General features: G+C 40.8%; 1 protein-coding gene and 1 pseudogene across 1 annotated transcript; both read left to right on the top strand.

Annotated features, from left to right (window-relative positions):
* The first annotated feature begins 3,070 nt into the window (after positions 1 to 3,070).
* On the top strand, positions 3,071 to 5,225 carry LOC122649144 (protein LTO1 homolog). The gene is made up of 2 exons (XM_043842517.1): positions 3,071 to 3,645; positions 5,101 to 5,225. The coding sequence occupies exon 1, from the start codon at positions 3,144 to 3,146 to the stop codon at positions 3,624 to 3,626; it is 483 nt and encodes a 160-aa protein (XP_043698452.1). The 5' UTR covers positions 3,071 to 3,143; the 3' UTR covers positions 3,627 to 3,645; positions 5,101 to 5,225.
* Positions 5,125 to 7,001, top strand: LOC122651033 (annotated as a pseudogene).
* The last annotated feature ends 8,387 nt before the right edge of the window (positions 7,002 to 15,388 follow it).

Raw genomic sequence — 15,388 nt, 5'->3', positions numbered from 1 at the left:
TTCAGGGCTTGATGGACAATTATGGCATCAGGAAGAGGAATGTTCAAGGCTTTGAGTTTAGTTTGGTAATCAACCGTCCTAATAATGTAATCCTTAATACCCCCAGAACCAGCATATTCCATATTAAATAGCCTTTGCAGAAGTGTCCCAATCTCAGCATTCGATGAAACTTTGTATCTCTTAGAAATTGCATCTAGCAATTCCCTGGTAGTACATTGGTCAGGTAGACCACTTTTTAGGTGTTTTGGTATTAACTTTTTTATGGATAGTATACTGAGTTGATTACTCTTTTGCCATGCAGCATGGATGGATTTTTGGTCGTCAGTACTATCAGTAGTTACATCCATTGGTTTATCCATAACAAGGGACATGTGCACATCTGCCATCTCCATGGTAAATATAATGTCTTCTTTCCACTTCTTAAAGTTTGATCCAGTAAGAATCTCAATAGTGACCATGTTATTGTTGACAGAAAATGTGACTAAAAATTTAAACAATGAACAATACATTAATTAGCATGATGCAAATATAACTTAAAACCTTATAAGCAAATGAGAATTTTACACACATCGTTGTGAAAACACTTTTGGACTGAATTTCCAACATGCAACTGTAAAAATCCCTACATACCAGTGGCCATGAGAATACAAGTCAACTTTCAAAATCTACCACCTTTGGGTGTGCAGAATTCTAGGGTTGGCCTATTCACATGCATACTATATATGTACCCCTTCAAGTACCAACACATGATCACCACCTTTGAGTGTATGACCACACATCAGAGTTGAAGGACAACCCACAACTGTATGAGACCAATGTTTCACAAATCCAACAAGGAAGGTCGCTTTGGCGACTGCGCCCTGTTGAACCCATGAAATCCTCTCTTGGGATTTTTCAAAAATTACTTACATCCTTAAATAATTTGTGTTATTTTATAATTTATGATAATGGGTTTAAATGTCTCAAAATTAACACAAAAAAATAATAATTCTGTTAATCAAGGTAGGTATTCCAGCAAGTTAGAAAAGCAGTTCGGTTCCCAATGGATCGAACCGACAAATTCCAGAAAGTGTATGCATCAATAGAATACCGAAAACATTGAAAATATGCATATTTGATCACAATAGAGGGTACTACTGTGTAGAGCACAGTAAAACAGAGCCAACACAAAAACGGGACCCCAAATGGAGTCTCCACACGTCTACACGCACTGGTCAAAGTTGCAGGCAAAAAGGTGAGTGTCTGGCACGTGTCCACACGTTGGGCTGGGTCATGGCTGGCCGAATTAAGACCTGGGCTTGGTTCTGACCGGTTTGGTCTGCCCCGGTTCAATAACGGTCCGACTGGCCCGATTCAACCGGGTCAACCTAGAACGGGTCAGCGGGTCGGGTTTTCGGGTAAGGAAATGGGTCGACCCGACCCGACGACACACGATAGCAAACCCCTCGTAATCGTTATGGGCGTACGTTAGCAGAATCCAAAAAAAGATTTTTTTTTATAAACTTGATCGGTGAGTGAGATCACCCACCGCTGCCGGCGGCGATCTACCCACCAAATTTTCTGATTTCTCGAGCTCTACACTTCATGTGGTTGGTTTCAACTTTCGTCAGACAAAAATTCCAGTAGTGGATAAAAGTCTGTACGGGTTTTCCCAAAATTGAAAAAAACCATAAAATCCTTGATTTGAAACGAAAAAATTCGATTCACTTAGCATGATCTATTATTTTTGAATCCATATAAGTTCAAGAACGGATCTATGGAGGCTCTGATACTACATGTTAGACTAGTTTGATCTGAATAGGGATAAAACTATAAAAGTCAAGATCTCCATAGGACGTTCAAGAATATAATCAAATAAATAATAGAGAATAGGGATAGAATCACTAACCTTGTTTCGCATCCATAGTGATGATGATCGCAACGAAAAATAAAGACCAAAGATCTAGGTGCTTCCCCTCTATTCCCAAAGATAACTGACTTGATGAGAATATCGTATACACATGGATGATGATTACTGAAAATCTCCCTCTTTTTCTAGATTGCACACCTCAATAGAGATTGAGAATAATTAGTTGTGATGGTAGAGGGGGGACCTAGCTTTCTTTATATAGTAATTCCTATAGGGCCTCACTCATCATAGTCTCAGTAGAAATCTACCTACCCACACTAAAGCCAGTCCACATAGGACTCCTAATATAACCCAATGACTCCTTTAATAAGACCAATAATATAATTAGCTTGAGTTTAAGATATTAAATATTAGTCCATAATAAGGACTATTAATTCTATATTAAATAGAATTCTAACAAGAGTTTTGCATAGACAAGAGGAGATGCCCTTTAGGGTTTTTTTTCTTCTTCAAATCGTCTTCTGTTTTAATTGATTTGCTGATAAGGGAGAAAAAAGAAAAAGATAAAAACAATTGATTGCTAAGCTTAAAAAAAGACGACATTGATGGTTGAGTAAAGGAGCTACATGTTTAAAGATTGGAGTAGTTGATGTTCGGAGATTCATCACTTACAAAGAACAAGCTGGTTCCAAAAGGTAGAGAAGTTTCAATTTTCTAGTACTACATTTGTAGTGACGACTGGATTTGAGTTCGGCAGTTGCAACGACGGTTTTTATCTTCTCGATTTGCAAAGATACGAAGGATGAAGAGAGAGAGAGAGGAATCGTGTTTCAAGCAAAGAACCTTGGATACATTTTGAAAGCAAGCGGGGTAAATAATAAAAAGAAAAAATATTTTAAAAAAAAAGGTAACGGTGTTCTAGAGGGAATTGCATGAGATAATTTTCCAGTTGATCACTCAGTTTCGTTCTGTTTTACAATGGACAGATGTCACATAAAGATGTGGGCTGGAAAATTCTGTCCTTGTGGGTCATTGGAGACGCCACGGTAATAGAGAGAGAGCTTTTTTTGTGGTAACAATAGAGAGAGAGAGCCACAAGTGTGATTGCGAGTTAATCGTTGTTCTCCTTAAGGCCTCAACACTCTCATTGAAAGAACCAAACCCTAAATTTCGGGAAATCTGAACTGTCACTGGAAAGTGTTATTAAGGGAGGGACAATTCTTTTGCCTCAAACAGGTAACAGATAACGTTCCCTTTTCCATTACCAGGTACTTGATTGTGCTTCTGATAGATCATGCAAGCTGAACCTGCAAAACAAGCTGCTGCAGATTCAGATTCCAAATACGACGAAGACATCTTCGATCCTTCTCTTAATTTAGAAGAAACCCATGTGAAAGAGGGTTATAAAGATGGTTTCCATGACGGTTTGGTCCTAGGCCAGCAAGAAGGGAGAGAGGTTGGTCTCAAAGTTGGCTTCGAGGTCGGTGAGGAGATCGGGTTTTATTGTGGTTGCGTCGATGTCTGGAACTCTGCAATTCAAGCCAAATCCAGCTGCTTTACGCCTCATGTTCAGAAGAATGTCAAGCAAATGGAGGAATTGATTAAACGATATCCAATTCTGGATCCGGAGAACGAGAGTGTTCAGGATATTATGGATTCTCTAAGGGCCAAGTTTAAGGCTGTTTCGGCCTCCTTGTCTATTTCGTCCTCGTCGTCGATGAAATTGGAGTACGATGGACTGTTGAAATCGTCTGGTGCTAATGATTTGGAGTTTTGATGTGGATGACTTTTTTATGGTATCCTAACTTTTTCTTTGGTGATTTGTTACATTCTCTTCATTCTACCACTAGCGAATCTCTTTCTGTGTGACGTAATGCTTGTATCCGTGCTTTTTGAAGTTCCGGGTAATGGATCCCAATCTATTATTGGATGAGATATTTGATCTTTTGTGTGTGCGTTTGGGTGAATATGTTGGGTTCCTGCAAATGGTGTTGCTTGATGTTGTGATGGATTGGACATTAAACCAGTAGGAAAAAATAATACAATAAAATAAAAACTGTTTCAGATGTTGGGTTGATCTCTCTGCAAATGATTGAACCACTTACCTTCTCATTGAAAACCTTATGGCATAAATAATAAAACAAAAATTGGAATTAAGGTCATCATGCATAGTTTTCAATTAAAATTCTGAAGAGAACCGATAGCAAAATTAACAATTTTGACTAAATATCTGATTATCTATTTTGTGGCTGTTGTTTTGTTTTGTATGTGCTTTTGTTTTTCTTGATAGGTAGGAATATGTGACTAAGTCATGCCTCATGCTATTGGATAAGCTTATCTACGATGTATTGTTCTAAGCGTATGATGCAGAGATCTTGGAAATCTTGGTGCCGCAGATCATAAACTACTTAGTATTGAAATTGTAAAACCTAGCTACATAGGTTGGGATCCCTTACAATTCGTCTCTATGACCCACTCATTTCCTTATCACTATGAATTGGGCCCTCTCTCTCTTCCTCTTCATAAGTAACTACTTATCTAAAAAAGAAAAAAACAGGGAGTTACTCAGGAATAAGCAGGGGTTCCAGTTGTATTTCTCTTGGAATAAACAGGGGCTTTCTGTGGAATTGTTTTCAGTAAAAGTTCTTGATGTATTAATGGTGTGGAATCATGACGACATATTTACAAGACCACCTGTGAGGTGCCTTCTCCTACACTTTTGTTGGTTGTGGTCTTAAACCAAATGTGTTGAGATACTTTGATTTGCCTGGATTTTGCTAGAATTTTTTCCATGAACCAATGACTTATCTGAGGGAATCGCAGGATTCTGCAACGTGGCCAGGTCATAGAATTTTCTTCATGTTGTAAACTCAAAAAAACTAACATTAGTTTCCACCAACTTTTACTGATTTTTTCAAAATCAATAGCATTTTGTGTGTATTGAACAAACTGATTTGACCTTGTGGATCATCTTATCCATTAAGAAAACATACTGAGATCAAGTTTTTAACTTATTATCCCGGTAATGCTCAGTACTTTCTTTTAAGCCCATTTTGGAGATATCTTAGACAATCTTTTACCTCCCCCGGGTTTGCAAATATCTTGTATTCCTTTTCACAAGGTTTCTGGGTTAAAAAACCAGTTTTACCATCAAGCTAGTTGCATGGTAGGTATGTGGTTAAAGGAGAGAAGGCTTATCCACAAAGTTTGTTCTTGTATAAATCATTTTATTTGGATGTCTGTGTGTGCAGCTTGTGGAGTGAGAAGGAAGAAAAATGTTGAAGATGATGCTTGCTTGTTGCAAGGTCTACTATCTGAAAGCCAAAATAAGTCAGCACTAGAGTCAATTGAACGAGCTGCCAAGCTATTCCCAGAAGCTTCAATAATCAACAAGTTTCAAGATGAAACTTATAACCGTGTTGGTTACACTTGTCTCCAAATTAGTTCCACATTCGCCATTGGACCCTGGTTCATTGAAAGCGCAGTTTCTTCAATGGTGAAAGTAGCTTTTGAAACCATTTATCTTGAATCACACACTGGAAGTCATCCTCGGCTTGGAGTTGTTGATCACATCTGCTTCCACCCTCTGGGTCAGACTTCTTTGGACCAAGTGGCTCAACTTGCAATGGTTGTAGCTGCTGACATTGGCACCAAACTTCAAGGTTTGTGCTTTATTGCCTTGAGAAACTATAAATATAAGTGAATGCTTGAAAATAGTAGCTAATTGCCTCCTAATAGTGTCTCCCATTTAATAAATGGTATTATCATTTAATGTCCTGAGAAGTGAATGATTGTTTGATCCCATCAAAATGTTAATGAAATGATGCACTGGATAATGTATGATGGCCATCCCTATAATTATCAAGTAGTTATGTTCTATCAATTGGAGTAGCTAAATCAATGGACCTGCCTTTGGGATGGGTAATCCAAGTATCATCATAAATATACATCATCCCAGGACTCCCAACCATGAACCGTCAAATTGGATAGTCTTTTTGTGGAACCTTGGAACTCTCTCTCCCTCTCGGGGGGAGTGGGTTAGATAACACACACAATCTCTTTCTTCCTGCTTTGAATCTGCTACCTTCTCCTGCCCCCTCCCTATGGACTGCCGTATTTGGTCATCCAATTCCTTTCTTTATTTTTTATTCTATTTATTTTAAAACTGATGAGCAAGTTATATTCGATCACCTACCTTGGCTGAGTATTGAGATTCATATACCTGGTTGGTCTTCTATTTAGAGGATACCTGATTGTTAAGAAGCATTGGGCCAATTTTCTGGAGGATGTGTTGCAGATAATTTCCTCTCTCTCTTCCTGTCTAATATGATACATTACTTTTACTTTTACTTTTCCATATTGCAAATGGATTAGATAAGTTACATGACTTGCATGGAGAAATCCTAATTTTTAAGCAATGTGTTTGTGTGTGTTTTTTTTTTTTAAATATTTATATTAGTTTCCCTGAGAAGATTCCAGGGACAAAAGCATGCCATGTCATCTTTTTTAGGGAAAAGGTTCTCTGAGTTGCGAAGGGAGGGTACACACACTAGCACCTACTCTATCTCTCTCCTCACATGAAATGACTTCGTTGCCTTCTTTTGTACGATACCATTCAGTTGCAACTAATTGGTGCGCTCCTCCATGCCGTTTGCTTAGAGAACCCTCTCCCTTTTTTTATTTGAACCATTCAGTTACATTGTATCTTTGTTTCCCTTGTTTCTTTGCTAATTATCTATAAACATAGATGTTTGCAGTCCCAATATTTCTATATGGAGAAAGGTTGACTCGATCAGAAGAGTACTAGGTTATTTCAAGCCAAACTCGGAGGGAAACCAATAGGGCAAGGGGCCCTGTATCAGAGTCTTTGACAATGAATCATGGTAAAGGTCCATCTCAAGCAGCTCGTGGTAAAGGCATTCTGGTAATTGGTGGCTTGGTGCAACTAGATGGGTGGATAATTACAATGTCCCCAAACTCCTCTGATATTAATGCTGTTCGCAAAATTGCCACACGGGGCGTTTGATGAGGTGGAGGGCTAGAATCTGTTCAAGCTATGGCACTTGCCCATGGTGATGACTTGATTGAGGTTGCTTGTAATTTGTTGGCACCAAACGTTGTTGGAGCTGATCAAGGCCAGCATAGAGATTGATGCCTTGAGTGGTTGCCATCAAACCGTATGATTTTTCACTTGGTAATTCTACATTGAAGGGGAAAGTTACTGGATCAAAACTTGGATGGCACAGAATTCTTATATTCTAAAGAACTTTATGCATTGTGAGTGAATGATAGTGTGTCTAGGTTTGTGTGTATATCAAGAGTGAAAGAAAGATTAATGCTTGCTTACCGTGGGGCTTGTCACCAGCCATCTTTTCCCAAGAGATAGGGTGCCAAGGGTCTGGTATATTGCCAATTTTTCCAAATCTATAATAGGATTCAGATTAGAGTGTTGTCGGCTTGTTTATTCCAACAATGAATATCGGATTTGAGATCGCTGGAGGGTCGCTGTCCCTGGCTGGTATTGAGGGTGGTCCGGGCTACTTTTGTCGACCTGCCGCAACGGTTGAAAGGATTTGTAGAAACTTTTTTTTTACCTCTTCCGTTGCCGAATCGTCGCCGGCTCTCACAGGTGTCTCCAGGAAGTATCCACTGTCCTGAAGACGTACCTATTGCCTGCTCTCTTGGTCTTTTTGGTTTTTACTCATGAGAAGGGCTGTTAGAGATGGGTTGGCCAATTCCTTCTTATTAAAGGTTATTAATGGGCCTTTTGTGTTTATTAGACATAGAGCCCATGTTTGGTTGGAAAATTCACCGAACATTTATGGCATCCAAATGTAAATGGGTGAGATGATCTAGACACCATTTCATGTCATCTCTCATATTTGTTAATTGGTGATCAATTGATTTTATGAACTTCGCACAAACTTTGCATTAGTGTGTGAGACAGGGCACAAGTTATGAAACTTTATGAATTTTCATAAGATCCCTTTGGAATATTGAGATCTAATATGTAGGTTCTACATGTGGATAGATTTGGTAATTCCTTTATGATAAAAGTATTATGAAGGCATTTCTTTCGTCTACGGTATGGTTTTGTAATCCTGATATTATTTTCATAATGATGCAAGGGATTTATTGCCAGATTTATAATACTTCATATTCATTTATGGTATGTCCAATGGTTTTATTGGCAAATAAAACCATGTACCAAATTGGCTAGCTTAATTGATTGTCAATTAAAACAAGTGGCACTGTATAATGCATACTGGTTGAATACTTAATCTATAAGTATTTGTGTATGTAATTATGCATATATAAAATTACATGGGAGCATTAATATGAATGTGTGACATGCAAGTAAGATTGCATAGGTAAATTAGTATGGAAGGTTGTGGGGGTTATAGTCTCACGTTATAGTCTTCCCACAAAGGGCATTCTCATATTATTTTAGCTTGTATTTCTGAATGTGATAAACTCAAAATGTGAGGGATATTATGAGAATGCGTATATTTACATGTTGAGTCTCTTCTTAAGAGATAAATAAAGCCAAGTAGAATGATTAAGCTCTACTTGGAAATTGAATCTAATAAATATATTTAGATTAGGTTATGTAAATAATTGGAACAATAGCTTGGTTTAAAGGTGGCATGTACAAACATGTGTTGGTGGGGTGATTTATAGAATCAATAATATAAACCTACGTTATCGGTACCACTATAATTTTACAAGTTTATGACTTGTAAGAAGGCCGGATTGAGAACCACTAGGCTAATGATCTAAATAACATATATATGGTGATGACCGAAGTCAAATCAATGTAAGTCCTTATCCGGAAGGTAAATGACATGGTCGGTAGAGAAATAAAGACTAATATGTCTTGGTTATATATATCTGGTGAGGCTAAAGAAGGTAGCGCTATCAATTCAATATAGTTGAAACAAAAATGATTAATACTAGTAAATAGCCTCTGACCACTATTGTGGTATACATCTAAAGGAATGAACCCTTAAGGCTTGTGTCATAGGTCATGTGATGGACACCCAATCTATGTGAAGAGGAATATTCCTGAATTAGGTTCAAAGGGTACAAATGAAGTCACTATGAGACTTGTTTAGTACTACTAAAATTTGCTCATTCTGATTATATTGTAAAATAGTATCACCACAATGAAATGAGGTTGAGTTAGATACTCTTAATCAAGCCGAATCCTACAAAATGTGGGGGTGTGTTATTTGTGGTGCACACTGGATGACCTTAGTGGATGTAGGATGAGAGTTTTAAAAACGAATTCTTTAAACATCCATGAGACCAAGATAGGGGATAATGCCGATTTTAAAAATGTCTAATTTTGTCATGAACGGGTGGTCGACTAGTAGGATATGGATGGTGAGCTTGCTGGCTACGCCAATAAGGAATGGTTCAAGAAGTCTGACTTCACCTGTACTCTGTAGTGAAGTTCATCAGACCTAGTGTAGGTTCAAGTTCGAAAGACACCTGCAACGATGTGTCCTACTATGTTTAATATATTCACTACTTCAGTGTTTTGTTTTATCGGTATTTTGAATATGTGGGGGATTGTTGAATTTTTAATTGTTTTTAAAGTTCATGATTCAAAATACGGTTTTGTTGGAGGGTTGAGTCCTTTCCTAATAGACACCTAAATAGCTAATAGGTGCCTATTGAAAGACTTGTTTGAGTGGCTAACAAACAAGCCTTATGGGAAAAGACATGAGTTGGGACATATCTCTTGGAGACATCCTTTAGTGGTGTCTCTTCCTCTCCTATATAAAGAGAGGAGGTCTTGCTAATTCTCTAACAATTGTTTTTAGAAACATATTTAGAAGCAATTTTAAATATATGTTTTCTTTCTCACTGTAGTCGGTCAGTGTCAATGAATTAGTGAATATAGCCTTTGGATGCCCTTTGTAATCACATTTGGAACTGCAACCTATGTGATTAGAGAGTTGTTTTTATTTTGGAGGTATAGGTGCATGTCAATCCGGATTGCAGAATTGGAGCACCTAGAAACCTTAAGGAGAGCATCGTTTGATGCGACTCAACTCTACCATTTATTGTTCGGGTTACACAAGAAGACGTGTATTGTTGATGTGGTGCGATACTATCTGCCATACCAATTAGATAAGCCTTGTATTTACTATTTGTTTATTATATTTCTAGTCTTATACTTGCAGCCCTTGATATTTGATTCCTACACACCCCTCTACCCATCGCATCTCTTACATCTGCACCCGGATTGGCTATTTAATTATAGTTTCTCTCTCTTGTGATGTGTAGATACTGCTTCCGTGTACGCTGGTGAGCTGTTTTCACTAATGGTCAAACCTAACTACAAGATCATTGACCAATACACAGGTCTACCTGTAGAAGAGAGGTTCCTCAACTGGCAGTGGGGGAGATTCGTCGATGGTGATTTCGTCGACCATCCTCCTAGTATGAGTCCCCGAAGCGAAGAGTATCGAAAGATGTTTCCTGTGTCCCCACATTTAGACACCTCACTTAGCGATGAGCTTAGCATTGCAATCGAGAAACTCCTCGGGATCACGAAGGACACGTCATGATGGCCGAGGGGTAAGTTACTGCCCTTGTGAATGTTAGTATACCCTCTCCTTTAAGGCCTTGAAGTGTGGGCCAAAGCCCCATAAATTCCCTTAGGGTTCTGTCTTTTACAACAGCAACGGATCCACGAACGGACTCACAAGACTGCCTTCGTCCGTACTGTTTTAGGCTTTTGGGTGTTTTCCTCATGTGGGACCCACACCCTGTGTCTCGGTCATTCTACCTAAGCACCTAGACAAGGTGGACCCCACCCTTGGCCTCCTTGAGTTGTACGTATGCTACATAGGTGGACCCACTTGCCTATGATGGCATTTAAGTGAGTTTTAAGTCTTAAAGCCCCAAGCCAAACAGGCTCTAAGTGGGAGCTTAGCTATAAAGGCACAGCCCAAGCCATTTAAGGCTTTTTCACTTCTCCACCTACCCAAAACGTTGGAAGCTTGGGGAGCATTGGAGGCTTGGGAGAAAGTGATTGGAGGGAGCTGTGGAGGTGGAAGCCATTTATTGGCCCATTCTTAAGGTGAATACTCTCTTCTTCTCTCCCTCTCTTTCCATTTCAAACTTGGAAATCCCCTTGGGATCGATCCCAGATTAGGGTTTCCTCTTGGAAACCCAATATTCCCCTTTAGTTGCTAATGTGAGACCTACCTTTCCTCTCCTTTGATGCCTTCATGGCTCTATTGGCATGAGCTGCTGCTCAATGCTCAAAGACCTAAAATTAGGTTTGGGAAACCTTGGAGATGGTTCCAATCCCTTAAAATCCTTTAAGTCCTATGTAGGACTAGGAGATTTGAACCCTATCGAAGCTTGGGACTCACCTCCTTAACCCTAAGAACCCTATGGTTTCATGGATGAAAGGCTGGAGATGAAAATCTGTCCAAATCTCAAAGAAAGATTTGACGGATCCAGGAACGGATCCATCATCGTGGTTCCATCCGGTATAACCTAGTTGACTGGCTGGGACGGGGCCAGGAACGGATCCACTTAGGCGCTTTCGTCCGTAGTTTCGTTCGCTCTCGAGCATGTCTCAGGGTTCAGACGGATGCACGAACGGACTCACTTAAAAGTTTCGTTTGTAGTTCCGTTCACTCTCGGGAATGTCTTAGGGTTCGGACGGATGAACGAACGGACTGAGTCCGTCCCATCAATTTTCACTGAATGCTTGGACGGAGCGAGGAACGGTCTCACCTAGTTGCCTTCGTCCCTGCGTCCATCCGTGCTGTCTTGACCTAAACTTCAAATAAACTGTTGGGACCCCTCATGGGACCCACCTATACACTTCTAACCTTATTCTCACGCATTCTCAGACTTCATAACTTGTACAGGAGTGCGTGCACCGAGGTAAAACCTACCAAACACACCGAACGACAAGTAAGCAAACTGTGAGTGGGTTTGGGTGATGTTTGGGCTTGTTATATATATATATATATATAGATCATATATATATATATATATAGATCACATGACTACTCTTATGCTAGCATCCATTCTTAGTATGTTGCATTCTTGCATACAAACTATGTTGGATACGAATTGATGCAATGTGGATATGTTTACTTTACATTATTGTATTGGGTTACAGTGCCCGGTATGCCAGTGCCGGAACCCCAGAAATGATTATGAATATTATTGATTGTGATCCTACCTTGTATGCGCCGTGCCGTGCTGGTACCTGGGTACTAGATGGAATGGGACGTTGATGCACCCGGAATACCTCTTGGGACGATAGGACTTGTATATAGTATATCTGCGGCTAGGATTTACTTCCCCATGTTACGACCCTTACCAACAAGGGTTTAGGTGTTGGGTGATCGAGGCTCCTTGTTGCCTGTGGGTGAGAGAGGCCAAGTCAGGGATGACCACTGATCATCGGGGTCTCCCACTGGGTGGTCAGATGGCTTCTATCGGCGTAGGCTCCCTGGTGATAACTAAGGTTTCATTGTGGCGATAAGTTAAGTGACCCACAGTGTCTCCCGCGTTATCATAGTAGCATACCCTGACTTAGCTTATTTGTTAGGTGAAAAATCTATTTAACATTACATGCATCATGGACTATATGTGATTGTGTGTTTGTGCATTTCCCTTCCCCTCACTGGCTTAGTGGAGCTAACCTCCTGTGTACACACTCTTTTAGATTTTGATGCAGATGGTGGATATCTGGCTGGCCTAGAAGCCCAGCCAGCGAACTACGATAATATTGGTGCAGAGGAACCTGAGGCTGTGTCGGAAGAGCACGGCGACGGCTGCCCCTGTGATGATTGTGCCTACGGGCCGTGATACTATTGGGAACAAAACCCCCTTTTTTATTCTTTTAGGGCATTGTGCCCGTTATGAACAATTGTCTGTAATAACTTATTATTCTTTTGAGTAGTTACGTCATGGTCAGTCGGGAAATAGTGTTAGTCTATTATTGTATCACCTAGCCAGCTGAACATATAGTAACTGCTAATTATATCGCTTCCGCTTGTATTTACTTTGCTTTCAATGGAATATTCCTTCCCTTCTATAAATTGTAATCATTTATGTGGGTCCTTGGCTATTGACTATGGACTGGGACACTGTGTCATTGATCTTGGTAGGAAATGGGATGATGAGTGTCATCCTAGTCACCCTCTTGACTGGGCTTTATTCCTAGCTTGGGATGGGGGCGTGACAGCATCTCTCTCCCGCTACAACTCCCCACCCTCCATCGCTGCAATCCTGAGCTTCAACCTAAAGCTCAATCTCAATGTAGGATCTTACCATCTGTTGATCATTCCCCTTCTTTTCCTAGACCACATAATCTCCCTCCTCCATTATGCTATCGTAGCACCGCATAAGAATTTGGGCAAAGCCCTGTATACTCCTTTCAATTTGTTCCATTTGCTCTCCACATTAATGGAACCATCAAAGAAGATTCTAGGGTTGAGGATGATGAAGATGGAGTCGATGGCCTGAGAAGGGATGGGATGGAGGGGGGGAGGAGAGGTTCCTAGGGTTTGAAGGGGTGTGATTGAGGGTGAGCCGCTTGAAGGAAGAGCCGTTGATGTGGATGTTGGGATGATTTCAGGTGAAGAAGAAGACTGGGGAGCAAAGCATGGAACACCAGGATTTGGAGATGATGGATATGTTGTTCAGGTAGAATTGTGAGAACCTTGTGATTCATTTCAAGGCTACATCGTCTGGTATTAATGGTAGCAACAATGATGAATGCGGTAAGTCTGACTTGTATGTTATTGCCACAAGAGATGATGATGATGATGATAACTAGTTCATGGCTTCATGCCTTCGTCCTTTTTCTTTCAATCTCCTGGAGTATCACTGTCACTTCTTCGGTTAATTGGAATGTTGCAAGTGGTGGGAGGGAGAATTGGATAGGGGCAAACATTTGTGGAGGGAGTGAGAGGGAGTGGGGTCGAGAGAAGTGGGGAGCTGTAGGGGGAGGAGATGTGGTGAGTGGGGAGCGGGAGGAAGTGACAGAGGTTGGGTGGGGGCGAGGGAGTGGGCGGAGGAGGGCATTGTGGGAGTGGGGTGAGAGAACTATAAAATTGAACTGGTTAATAAGGAACCCCAAACATAATATTTTAAACAAGAGGTATCTCAAATGTAGTTTTCTTAGACTTTTATGGTTCAGGGATAAAAGATCTATTGGATCAGTCGATCTCGATTCAACCTCGCTTCAAATCAGTAGACTGCTCTGGTTGTTGAGCTTTAGCATGTGATTTCTCTATGGATTTTGATTGAAATCTCAATGTTGGGCATTACGAGCATCGGCGACAGCTTTGTGATGTTAGGCTCATGAGATATAGGCCATGTACAAAGGATTAGGCACAGGGAGGCAAAGGCAGAGCAGAAGAGATATTCCATGATCAGAAGGGAATTAGCTACTAACAGAACAGGGGATGTGGGCTCGTGAGCAGAGGGATGTGGTGTTTGTTTGAGTTTGAGCACTTATTTGGATTTCACCAAAGCTAGATAATGCCACCTGATTTTGTGGGCTTTTATTACCAAGACCCATTCTTATAGTTGCGTGTATTTACACCCCAAAACGGTTCGGTATGGAAATAGACCCAACGACCCAGGAATTGGCCGGTCCAAGGTAGCTAATGATAATCTGGCCGAGGGAAGCCGTTACGGCCCAAGAAGTTTGGGGCGAATGGGGCTCTTAGTAGCAGTTATCAACGAGTGGGCAATTGGAGCTAGTGATAGTGCGCCTTGGGAAGTGGACACGACAAGTTAGAGGGCCATAATGGACTGCATTGAGGAAGACGTTAGGAGTCCAGGTGCTATAAATAAGAAGCGAGAAAGAAAAGATAGGGACCTTAAACTGATTATGTCAAACCTGCCCCAGACTGACTGGGATTTTGAATGAAGGACAGGAACTTGTGACCAGTCACCCAAACACACTGTGGAGCATCACTCCAGTGGTTGAATTCAGTGGAGAACCTCCAAGGATGTCATCCTATATGCCTGTTAGAAGATGGGTTACAGACCCAAGCAACTGCACTACTCATAGTCTGATGTACAGCTCTAGCTCCAGGTACTCTCTCTTCTACCCAAATATGTGGGGCCCATACCTGTTTAGATGTGTGTTTGACCTTGGAAAGGGTGTTGGTGCAATGCCCAAGAGATAGGCTTAATACTTGTGCAAGCCTAAGGCCAAAACAACAAGGTTGCATTCTCTGGGCGATGCATTGGGCGATTGGCCCAAAGGCCCAGTGAAACGCCCAGAGTGTCTGAAACTGATTTATTGGACTCCAGACACCTGGGAATCATACACATAGCCTGTGAACACCCTCTAGTGGTAGATGGGAATTTTAGGAACCATTACCCACCTCTGAAATCATGTGGACCCCACCAGTGCAGCCAAAATGGCCTAGAATTCACTCAAAAATGCATTCTTGGGAAGTGGGACCTAAGGCCAAACAGGCCTTAGTCATCCTAAAACTATAAATAGGGAGGGACCAGCTCCCATTTCGTTTCCTA

This window comes from Telopea speciosissima, chromosome 1 (genome assembly GCF_018873765.1).
Source record: "Telopea speciosissima isolate NSW1024214 ecotype Mountain lineage chromosome 1, Tspe_v1, whole genome shotgun sequence".
Classification (NCBI taxonomy): domain Eukaryota; kingdom Viridiplantae; phylum Streptophyta; class Magnoliopsida; order Proteales; family Proteaceae; genus Telopea; species Telopea speciosissima.
The sequence above is the reverse complement of the archived record's forward strand: the minus strand, read 5'-3'. Positions and strand labels throughout refer to the sequence as shown.